Source organism: Rhamphochromis sp. 'chilingali', assembly GCF_963969265.1.
Source record: "Rhamphochromis sp. 'chilingali' genome assembly, chromosome: 6".
NCBI lineage: Eukaryota > Metazoa > Chordata > Actinopteri > Cichliformes > Cichlidae > Rhamphochromis > Rhamphochromis sp. 'chilingali'.
In genome coordinates this window covers 22,060,184-22,083,534 of record NC_137933.1, presented here as the reverse complement: position 1 = coordinate 22,083,534, position 23,351 = coordinate 22,060,184, and the positions used below count along the sequence as shown (strand labels likewise).

Here is a 23,351-nt window from a genome sequence, read left to right as displayed (position 1 = left end):
CTGCAGCACCCTATAGTTAACAAATTTTAATACAATATTATTTTATGTTTTGCATATATATTATTATATATTAATGTTGTAGCATGTACTACTATAAATGAAATGCAGTGGTTAACCTATCGTGCTGTGCAAAATTCTCGAGCTACCCTTCCTTTCTTTATATTTTGGTAGGAAAATGGGAAATAGGTGCAATGATTTATTGAAACACATGCAAAAAAAAAAAGAAGCAAAAAACTGAGCTTTTACAATTTCAACAAGCTTGAAAGTCAGTATTTGGCATGACCACCTTTCTTTTTCAACACAGTCTGAACTCTCTTAGGGACGATTTCTTGTAATTTAGTGTAATTACAATTCCTTTAGTGTTCAGGAATAGTTTTACAGGTTTCATAAGGACTGAAGATTCAAAGCTTCTCTTTGGATGTTGGCTGCCTTTTGTTTCATTCTCTGTCAAGATGATCTCACACTGCTGTTGTTGAGGCCCGGGCTCTGGGGAGGCCAGTCCATGACTGACAGTGTTCAGTCGTATGTTTTTCTATCCAGGTATGCTCAAAGGGTTTGCATTGTCATCCTGAGCTACGAAGCTGTTGCCAATCAGATGGTACTGCATGGTGGTTTAAAATCTGATGGTACTTTTCTGCATTCATAATCCCATCAAATCTGACAGAGCCTTCACTGTGTTTTACAGATGGCTCTAGACACTCACTGTAGTAAGTCTCTCTTGATCTCCACTATGCCTATTGACAATATTTGGACTATAAATTTCAAATTTCATCACTCCATAAGACCTGTTGCCACTGATTTTCAGCACAGTTTTGTATAATTTGGTATACCTCATTCATTTCTCCCTGTTTTCCTTTCTTAAAAATGACATGCTTCTACTGAGCTCATTTCTGATGAGGCTTTGCTTTGCTGGATATTTTCCTGTTTCTTAAGGACATGACTTTCAGATACTGTTCATCTGCTGTAGATTTTATGGTTTTTGCCAGTTTTTTGGCTAATAGCTGTTTGAGAATCACCTTGTTGGTTCTTTGCTAAGTTGCCTGTTATGTAAACACAACACAGGTTCACCCCTTGAGGGGTGGTTCAGGAGTTTTGCACAGAACACTTAATTACAGACTACCTGTAATATCAACAGTATTGCCAGTGTAATGACGAACTGGGAATTTTTACTGTGCAGCTTTATGAGTCTTTTGCTAGTTCAGTGTTTTTGGATTTATGGCTTACATGCTGAGGCTGAACCGATGTCAGTAATATTACATTTGAATATTAAATTGTGTTGTTGGCACATGTGGAAAGTAGTTTATTAAGAAGGTAGCCATTGCAGCTAAAGAGCAATAATATGTGAGAGTTGTTCGTCTGCCTGCTTATTCTGCCCCCTGGTGACAAAAAAATTATAAACACCCCTTTAAAATAAATAACACTGAAAATAAATGTCATGTTATTTTATAGCCTATCAGCTATACCGGTTCAACTAGCCCACATTCAAAAGATAAACATGATGTGGAAAATATGTGTTTAAGACTTGTTTCTATCTTTAAATTAAATTGAGTTAGAAGGTCGGGATGTTTTTGTCACATGTGATGCCTTTTGTGAAGGAAGACTTTGTGCTTGATTAACATCTGATGAGTGAAAAGTGAAGACGTTTCTTTCCTGTTCATGGATTTGGTAACAGTGAGTTGTTTGAAGGGAGGAATAGTAAAACAGCATGATAATTTCAGAGTGGTTGAAGATAATCCCGCTTTCTCTGTGACCTCATCACCTCAGTGTTAATAGATGTTACTCGGGAGGTGCTTTCAAGGGAGAGATCATAGCGCAGGTTTCTATAATTGTGACGTCTCCGGAGATGGTATGCGTATCTAGTGCCAGCTTAGCAGAGCAGGGAAGCTGGCGGGAGGTTTCAACGTGAGCGATAAACGCTGTGCAGGTTGCAGAGAAAGCGAGTGCGCAGTTTGAAAATGCTACAGAGCTGAGTGAACGAGACACAGGGTGCACCACGACTGGCTAATTGTGTTTCAAATTGGGTCTTTGAGTTCACAATGGGGAATGGGATTGCTCTGAGCTCCCCCGCTGAAGTATCCAAGGATGAGAAAGTTGTCAGATTTTTAGGTCAGACTGTAAAGGGTTGTTGTTAGGCAGATTTTCTCATAGGTCCAGATGCCACATTGGTTTAATTCAAAGCTTCTGGGTATTTGATGTGGAACTATTTTAAGTTTTGGTTGGTTTAAGCAGTAACCTCTTCTTTGGTTTCGTTTCTCTGCTTTTACACTATCTTGCAACTGTATCTTTGAAAGACATGCAAGTGTTATATTTATATTTATATTTTCTGTGTTCACATCTGTACTTCTTTACTTTCATTTTACAGTGCTCTGTTCATTTTAACGTCCTGATTGATTTTGTAGTTTTAGAAGGAATAGCAGGAGTGCATCCTAGTCCCATCAGAGCCTGACCCCGTTTCTGTGAGCTACGTTAGAGTGTAGCCCCTCTGGGACTTGTCCCCTCCTCGTGCTGACGAAGGGAAGAAGGCCACAGCTGGCCCATCCTAGCCCAGCTCAACTTAGCCTGACAAAACCTCAGCCTTGCATCACCTAATCCTGCCTGCTGCAAAGAACCTAAAGGTGCTTGCATTACAATTTCTCCTTCCCTGCTCATTGTAGGTCACTTGGTCTTCCTTCCTTTAATTTGGAAAGGCTTCCGGGGATATTTTGCCCTACAAAAAATAATTATGTTATCTCCCTAATTCCCAATTATTATGCACAGGCTTATTTAAGAAAAAGGATTAGATTTTCCCTCCCTTTTTTTTTGTTGGCTGCACCAGCGAGCAGTGAATGAATATGAAAATGACACTTCTCTCCTCGTCTGCAGTGAGGGGTCCTACACTTGGATGATCTGGGGGAGGAGAGAGCACAGTGAGCCTGTCATGTAAGCCGCCTCCTTTGGGGCCACCTCTCGGTGTACACTGCTTCCTGCCTCAGGTAGAAGCCTCAGTGTTTCTGCTGCTGAGGCGTCAGGCAGTTCTCTTTCTCCCTCTCCTCTTCACTCCCTCCCGCTGAGAAGGCAACACATCCTCTCGCAAAGCACGGAAATGGAGAAGGTAAGTTGTCGCATTTTTGAATCTTGTTTCCTATCTTTAATTTCTTTTTTGACACAACAGGAAATTATATTTCTTTCATGTGGCATTTTGTGCACCGTGCACTTTCTGTATAAAGCTGGCATGTTTCTTATGTTTGTGTTGCCCTCTTCTCAACCCAAAAGTCTTGTTAGATGTTTGGAATACTCCTACTGTTGTCTCTGGACTAGAGTTTCAAAAGCGGATTTTATCCCAGAGGTGCTGTTCACGGCTCCAAAATTAGGCAGGATCAACTATAGATGACAAATGTCCTGGCAAGGATACATTAATAAAAGTGAAAGTGCTTTGTTCTTATAGGTTCTGTGCTTTTATTTTGAAACTAAAGACGACATAAACAAGAGAGAGCATTTGAACATTTTATTGATGAAAACCAGCTTTTTTAGATTTCAGTGTTAGATATTTTATTGTGTTAGATAATCTCTTGGTTGGGTACTTATATTTATCCACACGAGTCGCTCTACAAAGACTCTCGGAGGCATTTGCAAGCATGCAAACGCATAACAGCTCCTTAAAGTGTGATTCCACCTTAAATGAAGCAGCAGCACAATTTTTTCTGACATGTCATGTGCCACCCCATCTTTTTAACACATTGTCATGTGTTTGTGTATTCGTTGTATGACTTAAGGCAAAGTTTCTCTTTCAGAGCTGCTCAGAGTGCACAGAGCCGACTCTTGCACAGAGTCTGTGTACGCTCTGCAACAAGTGGTTGTGTTACCAGTGCACAGATGTGCACCAGCATCTGAGAACCCCCAACACTTCCCAGTACATGGAATCACACCAGCAACAGAGGCCCAGTGCCACCCAGTTCCCAGAACTGCACCAGAGGGGCTCCAGCTCCCTGCCTCCTACTGGACAAGGCAAGACATTAGTTTGATTTGTTGGCTTTACAGACTTGTATAACACATTATTATATAGTTAGCAGGACTGGTGTCTTTTTGCAATGATTAATGCATGATAGCTGCATGTATTTCTATGCACCTGTCTTTAACACGTGTCTCAGTGCTCGGATGATTTCATTTTTGCTAATATTAGTGTTTTGCTATTTTAAGCCCATCGCGTATGTTTGGCAGCTTTGTTGCCAGCTGCTTTTGCACAAGTTGTCAAATCATAATGAGCACGTCCCAGACAGCATTATTGTGATGTGGGAGGGTTAGCATTTGGTTTGTGTACTTGTGAGAAAAACCGTGTGACAGCGCTGATAGACAGGATGTGGTCAGTCAGATCAGGCTGATGCACACAAGGTGATGCTCAGCTCTCTACCACAGAGATCTCTGATGATCTGCAGGCAGGAGGGGGGTTGGCTGAGGTGAGCCGGCCACCAGAGAGCAGTAGGGTACGTTTATTAGCATTATCCAGCTAATGTTAGATGGATTTTCTGTGCGCCAAAAGCTTCTTATATAGCGAGAGAGGTACAGGTGAGAAGCACTTTAGAGCGTGTGTATTAAAAGTGAGATGTTGCTAATGGTACTTCAAAAGCCAGTTGGACAGCAGCTGAAACACTGACATCTTTGTCACTAAACACTTTAACACATACAATTGCAACCTCAGCTTCCTTCGGGTGCCACAACATTATTTTGGTGTTAAAGTGTAGCACTAGGTCAGCTTTAATAATGCTTGTCAACAAAACTGGTAACAGTTTTCTTCAGTTTTCTTCAGTTTCTTTTCATGTATGTTTAACGCAACAGTAAGAGCACTGACTGACTTTTATTTTCAACATTTAAAAAAAAAGAAAAAGAATCCAGGTATAAGGTACAAGTAGAATTTATATTCAGACCATTAGCTAGCAGGAGAATAAACAACTTAAAGAACTGAGGCTTGGTCTGGTCAGCATGGCACTTTAGAGGCGACTTCTAAGGATTTACAGCTCTTTAAGTATTTCACATCAGCATATCTGTCCTATACTGATGACATTAAAAGACACTTTGGAATAATAAAAAGTGTTCATAACTTATCAAGAAGACAGTTAGAGGCTGTCATGTGATCCTGCATGCCATTTGAGCAAACTTTGAGCAAACAGGCTGATGACACTGCAAGTCTTTCTTTTCTTCTAATGTGTTTACTTTAATGCTGCGTGCTGTGGGCCTGACTGTGAACTGCCTGTTGACTGCTGCTCTGCCCCCCTCCCCCTCCTCTCTCTGTATGTCGTTCAGGCCCGGGGTCGTATCCTTGGTCCCTCCTCATGTGCCACTCTCACAGACAGGAGCCCTTGGAGCTTTTTTGCGAGTCATGTGACCTTCTGTGCTGTAGCAGCTGTCACCTGTCCTCCCACAAAAACCACAGGTCAGTCCTCAGATGCACAGCACAAGGACACTGCCGAGAAGGGCTAACCACAGGTTAAAAAAAAACTTCCTGTGAGCAGTAACACTCTTTAACTGCCTTGTCAGTTTTATCATCTATATCTGCATACACTACCCTTGGCCAGCCTAACATTCATTAAGTATTCATACCTTTTTGTTTTCTGTGATGTTAGAAAGCAGGAGGTGCTGCGAAGGTCACCTGCATAATGTCTTGTCCTCGGGGGAAACAAATTCAATTCTGGTGTTCGTCATGCTCAAAGAATAAATTAGTGAACTTTCTGGTGGATGCTGTGATCTCTCATGTGTTTAGGGTGGTGCAGATCGGAAAGGCCCTACAGGATCAGCAGTGGCTGTTTGAGAGTCTGATGGTTCAGGTGGAGGAGAAGAGGTCTGCAGTGGAGAACAGCGCTAAACAAATAGAGGAGAGGTTGGTTTTCATCCACACTGTCATTAAAATCCAATTTCTGAGCAACTTTGCCCACAAATGGTGGGTTAGGGAGGGACTGAGACATTTGCCCCCTTTCTGTCTTTCCAGGCTTCACGGAGTGAAGATTGCACACAGGAAGGCAGAGAACCAGATTAAAATGGCAAAGATGATTATGATGAACGAGCTTAACAAACGAGCCAACCTATTAATAGAGCAACTGGAGGTAATTACTTTCTCTTTCCATCTAATCATCTTGCCGGCCACGAATCTACACGCAAAGAATCTGTAACTGCCACGATGCCGTCGCTAGCTCGTGATAAGCTGTCGCAGCTGCTTAAACCGACATCCCAGCACCTACATCTGTCAAAAGCTGTCTGTTGATTAACCTGCAGTCCAATCACAAGGCTTGCCTTCTGCAAGTAAGGACACAAAACTTCATGTTTACATTTGTTTTTTTTAATTTTCTGCAGAAGATTGCAGAGGGCTTCCAGCAGCGTCTGGAGGACCAGCTGCAAGGGGCAATAGAGATATGTGGCCAGCTGGACCATATTCAGAAGTTCATCACCTGGGCTATGACCCATCACTGCACAAGCCCGGTGCTCTTCAGCAGAGCTCTGGTATGCATATGAGACAGTTAACAGACGTCGTCCCGCACATGCACATGCACACACACAAAGTCCGGTCCTGTGAGAGAAGTGATAATTAATTTCTTGTAAAGTAGAACAACAAGTGTGAAGTCTCTTTTTATCGTCTTTGAAAAAGAAGCCACACATTTACATTTAAAGGGGAACTCCAGTTGTACTTGAAGGTCAGTTTGCTAGAGATTACTTTTTTTTTGAAGGAGCAGCCTGAGAAAATTGCTGAAGTTGTGTTGCTGGCTTTAGTTCAGCATGAGAAAGAAAGAAGGCTCCGTGTGCTCTGTACTGGCAGCCTGGAGTTTGACATTTACCCGTTAGGTGGGGTTTAAAAATAGAAAAGCTGCATGATAAGCAGTGCAGGATACACTGTTTTGGGAGATTCGCCTCTTTGTGGAAGTCCAAACTAAACCACTTAAGTGTTCTTTTAAACTTATTTTGCATCCATTTGTCTTTCTGGTCTCATGATTTGTATGGAGACACATCTGTCCACTGACTCTTTTGTCACGTAGTGGTGTAGTGGGCAGCTTGGGGCCTTGTGCGTGGACCTCAAGCTGCCCACCGCATCACTTTTTCGCATTTGTCCCAGTCCAAATCATGCTCTTTGGGTTAACTGGTGCCTCTAAATCAGCTCATGGATGTGAATCAACTGGAAATCTGTCTTGAGTGTAGTCCACCTCTTGCCCTATCATAAAAACCTTTATATGAAGTCCACTTTAACAAGCATGTTTTATCCCTTGTGTTGATTTAGTTTATTATAAAAAACTGAATGACATATTTTTAGTGAAAGGAACAAAGGAAATGCATAATCATCTACAAATATATGCTGGAGTTTTCTTCCTGTTAAAAGGGAGTTTTTTCTTCCCATTGTCACCGAGTTCTTGCTCACAGCGGGTTGTCTGATTGTTGGGGTTTCCTCGCTATCATTTAATGGTCTTTACAATCTAAAGTGCCTTGAGGTGACTGTTGTTGTGATTTGACCCTAAATGAATAAAGTTGATCTTCCATCTTTTTCATATTTCCTTTCCTGCAGATTTCACTCCAGATGCAGCAGCTGCTTGAGGCGTCACACCACTCAGATTCTTGGAGTCCTGTGAAGATAAAATTCAACTGGGATGCTAGTTACTGGACGAAACAAATTTCCTGTTTAGGTAAAAATCAATCCGTTAATGCAAGAAGACTTTTTTTAAGAACATGTTTTTCTAGGAGAAACCTCCTCACTCAAAAAAAAAAGTTAAGTAGGCACAAAAGGAACCGTAACTATGTATATCTGTTTGATAATTAATCAGCATTATTTTGATGCATGACATGTGAAATACTATCTCTGAAACCGGGCTCTCACTGTGACTCTGTTACTCTGCAGGTCAGCTGACTGTTGAGGGGGGAAACTGCGCTTATCCCCCAGGGTTGGCCTGCTCCAGTATTATGAGACCCCAGCCCATTACCTGCTTGACTCTGCCACCAGTGTTTCACAGAGGACGAGAGCCGGGCTGTGGGTACCAAGCCTGCTGTGAGCCTCAGATGTGCTGCCTTCATGGCATTCATTCGCAGCCAGATCTTCCCAGTCTGGACAAAAGCCAGCTGGACACCACACTTTATAACTCCAGCTGTGCTCAGCCGGCTCATATTTCTGCTTCCCAGCACCAGAACCAGCAGATCCAGAGGTTCTGGGACCAGGAGAGTTCCTTGCAGCGTCCTCCACCTGCATCACCTGTCCCAAACAGAAGGCACAATCAGCTCAGCCGCAGCCGAGCATCTGCATCTCAGCCACAAGCTGCTGACTCACAACCACATTCTCAGTCTAAGTCCTATCTTTCTCATCATCAACACCGCAAAGAAGTTCTTCCAAATACCCAGGCTCGGCTAAGTGCAGAGCGTGGGAGACCAAACCGGCGTCGGGGGAAGCTATCGACCAGCAGATCTCTGCAACAGGAGCTCAGCTACACGGCTCTGGAAAGGGATCCAATGAGTGAAGAGAACCGGTTGGAAACGCATCGTGTGGAGGAGACCTGTGGACAAATAGCGGTTGCTGAAAGGAGGGAGATGTTGGATCAAGAGCTACAACAGGGCAGGAGGGTGCAGAGTCCTGTCCAACAGCAGCAGCTGCTGCTGTGTTTATCAGGTGTGAGAAAAGAGCAAAAGAGGACCAACTCTGCACTGACCGTCAAAGACCACAGAGATGCCAGGGTGAGAAATTAAGCTAAAAATGGAACCTCACCAACAGAGGATATTGCAATATAATATATACCCATATGCACATGCATTAAAAAAAAGAGCTGAAGCTACAATATATTAAAAAAACAAGATGAAAAAGACAACAAACAAAAAATGTGTGTTAAAGCAAAAGATTATACAAATGAAACAGAAATCTCTTTGCTGTCGTGTCAGGAAGGGCGACCAACATAGAAATCTGCCAAATCAAACATGGCGACACCTTGAGAATAGCCGATCAGCTAAAAATAGCATTTTATGTACAGTGTGCTTCTTGTACGCTCCTCGTTGTAACAAGAAAATTCTGCTTAAATCCAGCTTCATAAAGCTTCTTAAAAGCAGCAGAGTTGCGAACATTGTTTGACAGTTGGCCCTCAGATGAAAGCGAGCCATGCGGTGGGATTTTTGTGCACCTCAGCCTTCGGTTTTTCACTTCACACGTGGTTCTGCAAAGTTTCTAGAGGCTCAAGCGAAGTTTTTAACCCTGCTATGGTAAACCACACAAAGCTGTTTATATGTGCCTCTCAGAACCCGCTACTGTTTGGTCAAGCCTATTTCCTGTGAAAACAAAGACGTTCAAACACTTGCTTACACAAAGGCACCAAAGCCTGCATTAGAAATTGCTTAATGACGGGACGTTTAAGTCGAATGAAAAGCTCGGAGAGCCGCGATTTACGCGTTTTGAAAGGGCTATTGTATATTTTTAAAATATTGACATGTAGACGAGTGTTGGAGCGTTTGAGGCGGCATTCAGTTTTAATTAATATCCATTAACAATTGAAACCAAAAGCAACACTTTATATTAATGCCAGAATGATCACTTCCCACAGCTGACAGCTAGCCTCAAAAACAGATGGCGCAACAGAAAGCTGCTCTTGCTTTCAAAAAGAAGGGATGATGGGAAAACAAAAGAGCTGCTCTGACAATTATAGCCGAGCACTTCAATGCATGCTTAAATCCAGGAGCTCGCTGTTCATCATAATCACTCGTGATGCCAGGGGTTTTAGCAGCCGCATAATCGCCCTTCTTTAAAAATTCTCAAGATGGGTGATTACTACCACAAAGATATGTTATTTTTACATTTTCAAGTCACAGCATCTGAAAGTGATATAAAGCCACTTGGGCACAGTCATTTGTGTACTTAACCTGTCATTAATGAGTCGCTGAGGGAATAGTGTGAGCTGCCAGTTTTTTAGTTCTGGTTTGCACTGAGATAAATTCCCATACCCCTCCGTGATTCCAGAGAGAAGGATTATAGTCTATTTTCCTCTACAGCCTGAATCCTGCATACGTTTCCCAGGGGGCATAGATCAGGTGAATGTTTTAATCGCATGATACTAAGGAGCATGTGCTTGGTGTCAGCCTGGCCTGAAAATGTGTGATGGTGTACCGGAAAAAGAGACACAAGCCAAAGTGTTTAAAAAAACCTTTTGGAAGACTTGGATCAGTAAACTGTAATATATGAGAGAAACTGTGAGAGTGGTGGCTTAATCAAAGGGCCACACTGTAGCTCTCGGGTTGAATTTACATATGATAATTGGTGTGATATCCAAAGCTTTCATTGCTCCAACAATAACACTAATATATTCAACATGTTTGTAAGGATTGAGGTGTTCCCTGAATAGGCTCTGAGTGATGTTTTTGTTCATTTGGTGTGTGCCCGTGTGTGTCCATCCACTTTTTTTTTTGTCTCCTTTCAGTTTTTAATGGCATGAACAGGTGCACCTGTGCATGCAAGGCTGCTTGAAACCCCAGCTCAGTTGTGTGTGTGGATATATTTATGTTTTTTGACAGAGATCCACATCCCTGGAGGTGACAGTGACAGCCCACGAGTGTGTGTCTGATGTGCAGAATAGCAGCAGGCTGAGCACTGGCTCGGTGTGCTCGAGGAGGAAGAGGCGCTCCCAGAGCATCCCGACAGAACTGGCAGCCCCGTCCGCCAGCCCTTACGCCGAAAGGCCCACAGGATGGGCTCGTAGCCTAGAAGCGGGAGCTGCAAATAAGGTAACCCCGCATCAGAATATGATTGCACGTGGGGAGGCTGAGCTGTCAGGGAGAATAGGACTGATCACAGTTAGGAGGTGCACTCGCCACATGTGTGTTCAGCACTGTCATCTCTGGTGATACACAGTTCCACAATAAAAACTGTAACTCCAAAACTAACTAGAGGCGAAAACAATACCAAGATCCACTTTGCATCGATGGACTAAGATGCTCAGTTGTCACTAGGTTGCTGTTTTTCAAGCGCTTTTAAGAATTCATCTGCCATGTGAAGAAAGAGCAAAGCCTTCTGGAGGTGCAGAAAGAGCAGGATAAAAGGAATGCAGAGTTAGAAAGAAGTGAGCTTAGCACACCTGTGCACGTGTAAAGCCCACTTCTCATCTCTGCTTGAGCCTAGCAGCTTAGGCGAAATCAGCTGCTCTTGGCACGGTGCACCCACACCTCTGATTTGGTGCTATGCATATATTGGAGGTGCTCAATTTGATAAGGCGGGAGAATGAAAATGAGCAAGGGAGAAAGAATACAAAACGATGGTTCTGCTAAATCAGTTTTAATAGTTAAATTCCCAACGTCTGACAGAGAGTGCGATACTAAATCTGTGCAGTACTCTTGTAAAAAAGGAAAAAATAATAAAATCTGTGAGGCGTTTAGTTGAACAGTTTTCTCAGGAGATAAGCGAGGGAATGAGGAGCCCATTTTTCCAATCATTTTTGACAGTTTCTGTCATTTGAAAAATCGCGTGCTTGTAGAAACCTGCAGGAGCCATTATTTGGTTTAACAGCATATTTTGCTGCTGGAGTTAATGACTAAGATGGTGCTGGAGTTTTTTATTTCTTGATGGGGCAGGGATAGCTCAGTAGGTAAAGTGGTTGCCCCATGATCGGAAGGTCAGGGGTTTGAATCCCCTGAACGGCTACCCTGAGGTACCCCTGAGCAAGGTACTATCCCCACACGCTGCTCCCTGGTGGCTGCCCACTGTTTCACTGAGTGAATGGGTTAAATGCAGAGAAGAATTTCCCCATGGGGATCAATAAAAGTGTACATTATTAAAAGAGTTTTGCTTATTCTGATTTCAGTATTACGTGCTGGATCCCAGACAGAGGAGAGCATCAGATGGGGTGCTCTGTGTGGCCAAGGAAACTTCAACTGAACCTCCTTTAATGTCCTATAAGACAGAGCCAGGTGGTTGAAAACACTCAGAGATTTTTTTTCTTACATAGTCAATAAAAAAAAAACACCTCACATTTTCAACTGCTTGAATTCTTCATACTTTTTAGATCACCCCATCACTTACGTAAATGAAGAGATTGGTTTTGATGCCAACAAGAAATGCAGCTTCTCAAGTAACAGCAACAGCAGGTATGTATTGTCTTAAAAAAATGAAAGATCAGTCCATGCACAAATCATGAAAACAGCTTGTTAACCTATTTTTACATCCCTCTAAATTAATAGTGATGTTCAGAACGACTCTGCAAGGCCCAGGGTTCCAGTCATTCAGAACGACTCTGCAAGGCCCAGGGTTCCAGTCATTTGCCTCGAGCGTCTCAAAATACTCGTGTCTCAGCTCCCACCACACGGACGAAGACAGAGTGACCCTCTACCTGCCAGTGGGACGGATAAGAGCGAAACCCTCCCTCAGGTGTGGTGCATTTGTTTCATTCAAAACAAGAAGGGAGATGTTTTAACCCTTTAAACCCTAACCCGTCACGGTTAGCATTTTTAGCAAGGGTGGGCAACTCCAAGCCTCGTGGACCGGTGTCCTGCAGGTTGTAGATCTCACCCTGGGTCAACACACTTGAATCAAATGATTAGTTCATTACCAGGCCTCTGGAGAACTTCACGACATGTTCAGGAGGTAATTTAGCCATTTAAATCAGCTGTGTTAGATCAAGGATACACATAAAACCTGTAGGACACTGGCCCTTGAGGCCTGGAGTTGCCCACCCCTGGTTTAAAGGGTAAATTAGGTTAGGGTTTAAAGAGTTAGAAGCACCATAGCAGGCATATAATTAGCTGTCACCACACCATTTATTTCATTTGTTTACTTGGTTATGGCTAAAGTGTGTTGGCTAGTAAGCTTTAGGGGTAATTTAGGATGACCCTGGCTAGCTGCTGTCCTCTGTAGTATTTATGCATGAGGGTTTTAAGAGATTAAACTGTAATATGAAAAAAATCCCTTCCTTTCTCTTCTCTGGTAAACACAGGGAATAACAGGAGAATCTGAGACTAGTGGGGCCACCCGCGTGCTTGCAGCACCAAAGCGACAAACTTGTAATGAGTCCACCGCACAATCAGACTGCAGCGACAGCAACATAGGGGTACCTGTTCCTCGTAAAGAATCCACACTGCTCTCCGCTGACTCTGAATATGTGGCACCAAGTTTCTATGAACTGGATCTGGATTCTGACTCTGATCCCAGGTCAGTGTCAGAGGAAGCAGTCATCTCTCAGGCTGATTCAGACCCACAGCTTGACTCAGATGCATCACCAGATTCTGACCCGAATGCACCGTCTTCATCTGAGGCTGAACTGGAGTGTAGAGCTGAGCAGAAGTCTGCAGAGATGGGGCTGTGTGGCGACTCAGAGCCAAGTCTGGAGTATGAGGCAGATCCAGAATCAGATGCGGGACCAGACGGCCGAGGGTTGGATGCAGATACAGAATCAGGTGATGCTGAAACGGAGTCCGACATCCAGCCTGTATACGACCCCACTTTTCAGGGCGAGACTGATTCTGACGTGGTCTCCGATCAGCCTCCAGACTCTCAGGGCTCTGTGGCATCTGAGCTCGATGTAGACTCTGAACCCGAGCTGACCACCGATGACCCGCAACCGTTTCGCTCTGACCTGGATGAGGAGATCGGTCCAGGTCAGAGGCCGCTCCTGATTGCAAATCCCGTTGTTCCCGGAGACACAGAGGAAGTCCAGACTGAGCAAGACAGCACAGAGTTGGAGAGTGAGGATTTTTGTGCCGTTTGTCTGATCGGAGGAGACCTGCTATGCTGTGATCGCTGTCCAAAAGTCTTCCACCTCTCTTGCCATATCCCCCCTTTGCTGACCTTCCCCTCGTAAGCTCACGTGAAATTTCAGCACAATCCTCACACCTCCTGTTAAACAGTTTACATAAAGCTGGTACTGCTAATCTAATGTGTCTTCCCTCATTCAGAGGTGACTGGGTGTGCACCCTGTGCAGAGATGTTCTACACCAAGGTGTCGAATACAACGGTGACAATGAGAGAGCATCTGGAGAAAATGCATCAGCAAATTTGCTATCTCCATGTGACCAGAAAGTAGGTCAATTCATAAGAACAAACTTATTTATAGCAGTCAATTTGATATGTTATAGAGGGTAACACAGCTGTCACTCATATTACCCGAGGGGGTTCATCTAAATGCTAAAAAAATCTCCATAAATATCATGACTAACGAGTGTTTACGTACTTATCAAAATGGCTATAAAAAATGTATGTGGCAATAACTAATGTTTTTTTTAGTTTTTCTTTAACTGTGATCCTTCTCTTTCTGTCGCGCCAGTTTTCATTCATGTTTGGCTGAATCTTTGCAGAAATGTGAGCGGCTGACACTTCTGATCCTCAGTAACATCCTGAGTGCGCCATTCCAAGAGCCCGTCAGTCCACTCGTAAGCTAATCAACATTTTCTTACAGTAAAGTTAATTTATTTTTGCAGAATATATTTATGTTTTCATTATACTTACAGACACATAGTAGTTAAGAGTTTTACTACCAGTCTAAAGTTTCCCTCATGGGTTTTATATGTAACACAGCTCTGCTCACATTCAGTTTTTGCCCAAGTGAGTGAATCCTTAGAGCCTTAAAATTGTGCTGAATACATTTTCTTCTTCATAAAGTATTTACGAAGCTCATTTTATATGATATTTGAGGCATTCTATAATTGTCATTCATGCCTAAATCAGCTTACACTTATCTATTTATGCAACATTTCATTGTGCATTGTGTTTAAGCTGTTTTGTAACCCATAAACAAAACTTCAACAGAGAAACAGGTCACCTCCATGTTACCATATGCTATCAAAGGTCTTGAGTATCTAACTTAGTTTAAGACTGCGATGCAAGCATGCACCCTGTGCACAGGTAGAAGCACGTCTGTCACAATGATACATAATGGAGCTCATGCAACATTAATGTGATGCATTTTGAAGAGCAGAGTGCTCCTGAGATAATTAAATTGGAATTGGTTTTAGAGAACCAAAGTGGCTGGGGGGATAATATAAGAGTCTTAAATGCCACTGCTTTCTCACACAGGCACGCCATTACTACCAGATCATCAAGAGGCCAATGGACCTGTCTGTGATCAGGGCCAAGCTGAGCAAGGGGAATACCCAGTGTTACAGCTCACCTGATGAGTTTGTGGCCGACATGTATCTCATGTTCCGCAACTGTGCAAAGTTCAATTACGTAAGTTAAAAGTCTAAATTCTGCTTGTTTCTGTGTATATACATCAGTCTCGATATCATCACTGGTCACTACTTTACTATAATTACTGCCCCCCCCCCCCCCGTCATTGCAGCCTGACTCTGAGGTGGCCCAAGCAGGCCGCAGCCTCGAGGCCTTCTTCACCTCCAACCTGAAGGAAGTTTTCCCAGGCAGAGTCTTCCCCATGGCTGAGGTGGATTCAGACAGCGATGAGTACGACGAGGCTTACAGGACCACTGAGAGCGGGTTCCCTTGGCCAGAGAGAAGAGAGCAGTGCCACAGGAAGAGGAAGAGGAGGCAGTCTCTCAAGTCGAGGAGGCATCATTTCTAATTAGAGCTTAATAGTGCGCAACCATGGCAGAAAACATGTTATTTCTGTTTATAAATATGCTGTTTTTTTTTCATTTAGCAGCCAGAGGGAATGCACCAGTGTTTCTAAAAGCAAGCCAACCTTGTGGTTTGCAGTGATATGACAGTACTGCCATCTGATGGCAGCTAAACATGCGAAAATAGGATTGAGAGTAGTAACTAATGCAGGAGTCATTATTATCCATGCAACTCATCGGAGGGGCTGAGTGCGAAAATGGAAATAAGTGAAGGTCACATTGTATAGGTTACGCAGTCATACCTCTGTGGATCTCGGTTTGTTGCTTCTACAGCCATGTAGTGAGGTGATGCTGTAATACTTCCTTTATCATGTCATATTTTGCCGGCTAAGCATATGCTCCTGATACACTGCACTGCTTGCTATTTTCTGCTAACATAAAATACCTTATATATCTTTCATCACATGCTTTTTTTGTACAGAGGATGCTGTAGTTGGATGCTTATTAATCGCACTTTGCATCTTTATTAAGTGGACTTTTTCAGGTCATCATAGCCCTGATTATATGCAGTACTCTGAAACTTTGTCGGTAAATTCTGTACTTACCATATTCACGAGTTTCCAAATCATTTATGCACGTGTCACTGTATAAACTTTTATTTTACTATATGAATGATTGCAGGCAATTAACATAGGTTTGATCATTGTTATAATTATGTGTGTCAGTAGCCTTTTTTTGAAAAGCAGCAGCAAATTGTTTAGATTAGAGGAAGACAGGATGTGAGAGATCGTGGGCACCGTAAGCACTGTTAGAGCTCACCGGGGCATTTTTATTATTGGAGAATTTAATATCTGGAGCAAACAGTTCATGAAATGTAAAATTTCACATTTAGCTAACAGATAAGTTTGTGTATGTATATTGCAAATTATTTCTCTTGGAGCAAAATCTTCCACTCTTCTCTTATCGGGATGTCTCAGGCTTACTGAAAGTCTAAGGTGTTGTTATCTTTGATTACTGATGAGTATAAAAATGTACTTGCTGCTGTGTGTAGAGAATTACTGTCGAAAGGAAATGCATAATTTTATAAAAAAAACGCTGTAGCGCATTTCCTGTTTTTAACTATGCTGTACTTGGTTCCTGCAGCTTAATATACGCTTTGTGTGACTCATGGCGATGGATGTACAAAAGTAGCGAATGTATAGTATATGTAATGCTATTCCTTTTGACATCAGTAGATCTAATAGGCATAAGGGAAAACTGCCATAGTTGCTGGCACTGTTTCAAGAGAAATGTTGTCTTTTTTCCTTTTTTGTAACTGTAATTATAAATGCACAAATATTAATATCAATAAAACGCATTCATGAAAAAAAGCATGTTAGCATTCTTATTTAAGATACAGTACTGCAGAAAAGTCTGGAGTCCCCTGTCATTTCTTTATATTTTGCTTCCAAGGAGCCTGACTGTCTTGTAACTTTTATGGTGGTCTTGAGAGATAGTTCTTTTTTTGGACACTGGCCGCTTTTCTCCTCATTTTACATGTTTGCTAAGCCACTTAAAACTGACCTATGAATCATTTAAGCATAAAAAAGCACCTAACTCAAGGGTTAATCAGTGTTGTGTCTACACATAACAGATAACTTAGCAAAAAAACCCATTTAAATTGTATATTTAAGCACTTTGTTACTAGCAGCCTGTCAGAAAAACACATTTCCCCCTAATTTTATTTAGTTTGAGCTATAAAAGCAAAAAATAACGAAATTTAAAAGGCATAAAAAAGCAACAGCAAGGTGATTTCCAAAAAATGGGAAAGTGGAGGGGAAAAAAATCTACAGCAGATGAAAGCCGTGTTGTTTAGAAGAAATCCAGACACGAGACCTGTCTCATCTGAAACAGTCTCAGTGGAAGGGTGACTGTCAAGAAGTGGTTCTTAAGGAAGGGGAATGGGGAGAAAAGACGTATACAGGGACATATTACAAACTGCAAAGCAGGTTAAATGCTGGATCAAAACGAAGCAATGTTAACTTTATATCAAAATCCTGTCACTGCCATGTCACATACAGTCCGAGGTTATGGGTGTTTTATAGCTTCATTAATGGTGTGTGGAAGGGTGGTAAGAGTGCTCAGAATTACACAGCCGAAACTGCAAAAATATTCAGAAAAGACTCTTTTATTACTTCTAAAACCTTCGTGACATTTAAAAAAATATATTTGGTTGAATAATCTCTCAAACTGCTTTGATGCAACATAAAGTAGAGAGAGATTTTTTTGTGAGCGGACAGAAGTTTTAAGAATTAATCAGATGAGACTAAAGAACTAAAAATTGTGTAATTAGTCACACTTGTTTCCTTGAGATTTGACAGTCTTTTTGCTCTGAAGTAGTTTTTCTTTCTTCAAAGCAGCCACTATCATCGGCCTGTACCTATGATTGTAACCCAAACCTTCAGTTCAATCTGTCAAATGTAAGAAAGCAATCAGTCTAAAGGTTAGTAGCTCCTGGAAGCCTGCGAGCAGGGCAAAATGCACATCACCATGAGTTTTACGAGTTTCTTTTCACATTTGTTTTGAATATTCCCGAGTCATAAATCAGTTAGCATGCATCATTTGAAGTTTTATCTTTTAGTTTTACGTAATGAAATGCTTCTTAAAACCCATCGCTTCTTTGCCCTGATGTATGTAGAAGTGAGTCATGCAGACAGCACCGCCCACCTAGTCTGCACGGTTCTTAAAAGGCTCTTTCATGGCCACTTCAAACAGAACACCATCAGAACACATAGCATGTAATAATGAATCTGATTGTCTGGAGAGCATTAAAGAGAGAGAGGGAGAAGTAACTTGCTGGACTCTTTCGGCAGCACAGACGTGATGTAACCCTTCAACGTGGCCCAGGAGACATTGCTGGCTCCTGCCTCGCGTCACACAAACTGTGGAGAAAAAAAGTTGCGATGTTTTAATTGCATGTGAAAAAAAAAACATTTAAAAAAGTTAAAAACAAAACAATCCTCATATTTAAAAGTAGAAGTTCAAGAGTTCTAAGTGTCATAGAATTCACTTAACATAGGATTTTCTGCATCAGGATATTTGTTTTAGTTTTAATCAGACAATGGAAGGCGAGATTCATCGTAGGGATTTTAAGGGTTTCCTGGAGAGAGAAGGACATTTAACAGAAGCCCCCTGGTGATGCATTAAAGTGTTAGCGTTGTAAAAATAAAATAACAACCCCCCTCTTGGTGCAAGTTGCAGTTTGACTTCTGTGACTTTTGTAGTTTGCTGCAAAAAGCCTGTGCTTTAAGAACAAAGAAGAAAGTTCTGTTTTTACATTACACTGCTTATCCTCCTCTCGAGATCAGTCTGTTTTTTTTATTTTTAACCAACACACACACACACACAGCAATAATTGTTATATGTACACTATTTTGGTCAGGAGGCCTCTTGCTATGTTTTATTTGTGAACAAGGCTTGTGACCTTTCAGTCTTCAGTCTTCACGTAAAACATCACATGATAATAATGAGACACTTCTGTGACCTTTGGTGAACAATGAAAATGGCAGACAGAAATGCAGTGAGAGAAAAACACGAGCTGGAAAGTGACGCAGGGAAGTTTGGAGTCTTTTAGTGCTGCAGGGGGCAGAGAGGGGATCTAAATTGTGTGCCTTGCTGAGGTTAACTGGCACGTTACACCTGGAAACATCTGCTGGCATTTTATAGTCTTGGTAACGTGCCTGTGTGTGTGTTAGCCATAGATTCTGTTTATGAGAACTCTGAAATTCAGAGCTGACAATTCCACAGACCTCGCATCCGCCTTAAGGAGTCTTTAAGGTTGGTGCATCTCGAGCATCGCTGGTGTAGTGGTATCATGCAAGATTCCCATTCTTGCGAGCTGGGTTCGATTCCCGGGCGATGCATTTTAAGGGTGGCGGTAGCTCACTTGGCAGAGTGAGTTGCGTACCAATTGGAAAATAAGGTCGATCAGTTCTCGACTCCTTCTCCTCATGCTGAAGTATCCTTGGGTAAGAAATTGAACTCTAAGCTTCCCCTGATGTGTCTGTATGTGCATTGACAAGAGTTTTGGAAAACTTAAGGTCGAGGTCACTGAGATTTGAACTGGTGTGAGCTTTTTAGTAGCACCTATGGTATTAATGTGAAAATCCTACATCACCTCGTTGAGGTAATGTGTTCACAAAGTGGGGTAACGGGTAAAAAGGCGCTTCACAAAAGGTGATGATAGATGTTTCTGAATGGGATGAAGCATAATTAGATGTGGTTTTATTGTGTGACACAAGCACATTTATCAAATCATCTGTTGTGCATAATAATCTTAGAGGTATAAATGTCCTGCCTTTGTTTTAGGCTGCTTGTCAGTATTGTGTTGCGTGACTTTTCTGCCAAATCCTTAAATTTTAGCACTAACTGAAGAGTGGTAGAGATTTTCACTGAGTTTTCACAGGGGACACCGGTGTTTGCGAGACAACTCACAGCATGTCTGAGCAGCTGGCACAGTGATAGGCTGTGTACACTGGAGAGAGGAAGAGGGACAGTTTTAACAGCTCACTTAGCTCTTGTAACATCATCAAGTTGGCTCCGCTGAGGAACAACGGGGCTGGAAAAGCAGATGAGCAAACACCAATCTCAACCTTTCTTTTCTGGAAAATTACTACATGTTTGTGCATTTATCTAATCTATCTGCTATGCTTCCCATCACAGATTAAATGTATGTAATGAAATATAAATACTCTAAATACTTTAGAGCACAGTGATGTGAGAATTATTTAGCCCTCTCTGGAATTAACAGAAAGAGTCTCACCTTCAGCTAACAAGAAATGACATTCATGTTTTTGACCACAAAAACAGCTGCCGTCATTCTATTCTAGAAAAAGAATAGGAAACAGTTAGTAAGCATTGAGCTATTTCTTCTACTTCTTCTTCTTCTTTTTGCTTTATAATGAGATATCATACTGTTAAAAATGCTCAAACATTCCTCAGAGATGTTGGTCCAGGCTGACATGACAGCATCATGCAGTTGCTGCTCATTTGTCAGCTGCACGTCCATGATGCAAATCTCTCGATGCACCACATCCCAAAGGTACTCTATTGGACTGAAGTATGGCAACTGTGGAGGCCACTTGAGCACGGTGTACCCACTGTTATATTCAAGAAACCAGCTTGATTTGAGTTAAGCTATGTGAGATGGTGTGTTATCCAGCTGGAAGCAGACTTTAATAGATGTATACACTATACATGGTCAGCAACAATACCCATGTATGATGTGCTGTTTAAAACTAGTTCTAAGATGGCCAAAGTGTGTCCTCACACTTTTTAAGACAGGACAGACGCATGCTTTCATGTTGCTTCTGACTCAACCGTCACAGCAGAAGTTTGACTCATTAGAACAGGCAACAATTTTCCAACAACCGTGCCACATTTAGAGTCACAGGCCTTGTGAAGCAGGGAAATACTGACTCCCTTTCTTTTACCATCGTATTCTCCCCAGCTGTTCTGCGGTGATTCTCCAACATTTTATTGGAGAGTGTGCTTCCATTGTCGTTATGTTGATATACTCATTAAACCAGTAATATTGTTATAGCATACAAAGATATATAATATATGACTCTCATGGGTTTTCCTTATTGTTTCTGTTGGCCCTAAACGAAATACACTATATCAGTTTAATGTGACTCAAGAAAACCTCCTTTACAGTCTGTTTCATATGGGTTTGGAATCAGCGATGTGCACATTTTACCACCACTCAGTGTTTATCTTACAGGCTGTAATAGAATGATGGTTTGCAGAAGGGTATAAAATTTCAATCTTCTTCTCTTCTGGCCTAAATTAATTAGCTTATTTGCCCTCTCTGAGAAACCATGCACAGTAAATATAGTAATCTTTGTTCCATAATTTGACTAAGCTGGCATCATGCTGTGTTCACTGCCTCTCAGAGAGCTTTTTCATTTACTTTGCTTCACCCTCCACTTGTATTTATGCTACTGGCTAAGATTTGATTACTTTTAAAACAAACACTCATATTTTTCGACTTGTTTTTGTTCTAGATTATACTATAAAACAATGGTCACCGGGAGACAGTTTTCATCCAGTCACTTTGCCAAATGATTTACCGAGTTTCTCAGCAATTTTCACAATTTTTGCAGTTTGTGGACAATAAAGAAATCCATGCTTCTAAAAATTCATCGTTTTTGTAGTCTGATCAGTTGGTAGATGATATACTGCATTTGATCTTTGATGTGTCAAAGAGGAAGCTGCAGGTGTATCCTGAGGGAGCCTGTGAAGTGACCAAATGTCCTTCCTGTATGCCAAGAGTGCCCTGTGGCAGATCATTGAGGCCCAAGGGGAAAGCAGCACTGGGTCAGTGACCATACATGTAGTTGTTGGTGTTAGCTGTTACTGAAGCTGAGCTGGATGACTTACTTTCATGAACTAATGAGCCCCATTTCTTAAATCAGCCCATCAGTGTGAGGATCCATGTGGTATCATGTCAGCTATGGTCTGCATTCCAACACACTGATTTGGAGATTCCCTGCACAAAGTTCACTTATGTTTGTGGCCAGAAAGAGTAAATCTGAGCAGGAGCACAGGGATGAAGACACTTCTGACTCACACTGGATCTTAAAGCATTCCATTAACTGGGTAAATCAAATAACCTCTGTGTGCTTCCTTGCATGTTTATGTAAATTGTAAATGGATAAAGTAAACATACTGGGGATTTTATTTTACTGAATTATTTTGTAGGTTTGCAGCAGTTCAGTATATTACACATTTTAAACATCATAGAGGCAGTAAAAAAATAAAACAAAACTGTGAATGTGGACTTAGTCACCTTAAGTGCTTGGGTTGCTGGTTACTGTGTAACTGCTTTATTCTTCCGTGGCACATTTATGGGCGTTCCAGTCTTCTTAGTGAGCAGCGAGCAGGACTGCTCAGCAGATATGCACAAGCTCAGAAAGAGTGCTGCCACTTCCAGGAGGTGTTTGGAGCAGAGAATTAGTTGGAGATAGCCAAGCTTTTTACAAAGCTCATTTATCATGTGATGGTCCTTAAGCACTGTGTAGACTGTAGAGAATACAGTGGCTCCAAGTCCATGGCCAAAATGATCAATAATGCCTTAGATAAAAGGCAGAAGTCTGCCTAACGAAGGAAGTCAGTGGTTACTAATTACATGTTACCACACAAAACTGCTTATTGGATACTTCAAGCCTTTTGCACTCATCACCAGATATGTGGAACTAATCTGCTAAGCATTTCAGAATACCATCTTTATTCAAACATTTCAAATGACATTTTAAATGTAGTTGTTAAATTAGTTTGTTAAAATTCAGTAAAATTTACATTTTTAATTATTATTTCCAAACAGGAACAGTATGTGATAGAACTATGATTCCCTATCTTGATTTGTATTACAGCTGGATGTTAGGGGTATACACACTATTATTTTCTAACTTCTTGTAGCGATATCCTCTCAAATACATGATTTCTGTGGGTAGAAAATAGCTGCATTACATCAACATTCTTATATTTCTAAATGCAAGATAAAATGGGTGAACCTGGATCCAGCACAACTACAAATTATGAGTCTCACGAAGCCATTTGTGATTTCAGTGTAAAAGGAAATTAACACAAACAAACAACCTTCAAATAACATTTAAAAGAGTCAAATGAAAATCAACAGACACCAAAGGAAATGTCAAAAAATAAAACATGACTGTAGCTCTGAGTTTGGAGTAGATCTTTCTTTTTTTTCTGATGTGACAGGAACTCTGGCTCTATATATTAGTGTAGAAACCACATTGTGGTTGCAAGGCTGCACTAGTGTCAGGTTGTTGTGCTCGTGTTAACATCTGACTGAGTTAACAAGTCTCAGAGTTTAA

General features: G+C 41.7%; 1 protein-coding gene across 1 annotated transcript; it reads left to right on the top strand.

Annotated features, from left to right (window-relative positions):
* Positions 1-2,955: 2,955 nt before the first annotated feature.
* trim66 (tripartite motif containing 66) lies at positions 2,956-16,756 on the top strand. The gene is made up of 17 exons (XM_080885149.1): positions 2,956-3,091; positions 3,771-3,984; positions 5,278-5,407; positions 5,735-5,851; positions 5,960-6,074; positions 6,322-6,468; positions 7,520-7,637; positions 7,850-8,673; positions 10,492-10,701; positions 11,775-11,880; positions 11,976-12,057; positions 12,151-12,337; positions 12,903-13,762; positions 13,861-13,984; positions 14,260-14,334; positions 14,978-15,130; positions 15,243-16,756. Exons 1-17 carry the CDS (start codon positions 3,083-3,085, stop codon positions 15,477-15,479), a joined length of 3,708 nt encoding a protein of 1,235 aa, XP_080741275.1. The 5' UTR covers positions 2,956-3,082; the 3' UTR covers positions 15,480-16,756.
* The last annotated feature ends 6,595 nt before the right edge of the window (positions 16,757-23,351 follow it).

Coding starts and splice junctions, on each gene's coding strand:
- trim66 (XM_080885149.1), top strand. Junction 7,638..7,849: donor GAAACAAATTTCCTGTTTAG/GTAAAAATCAAT, acceptor GTTACTCTGCAG/GTCAGCTGACTGTTGAGGGG. Junction 8,674..10,491: donor AAGACCACAGAGATGCCAGG/GTGAGAAATTAA, acceptor GTTTTTTGACAG/AGATCCACATCCCTGGAGGT.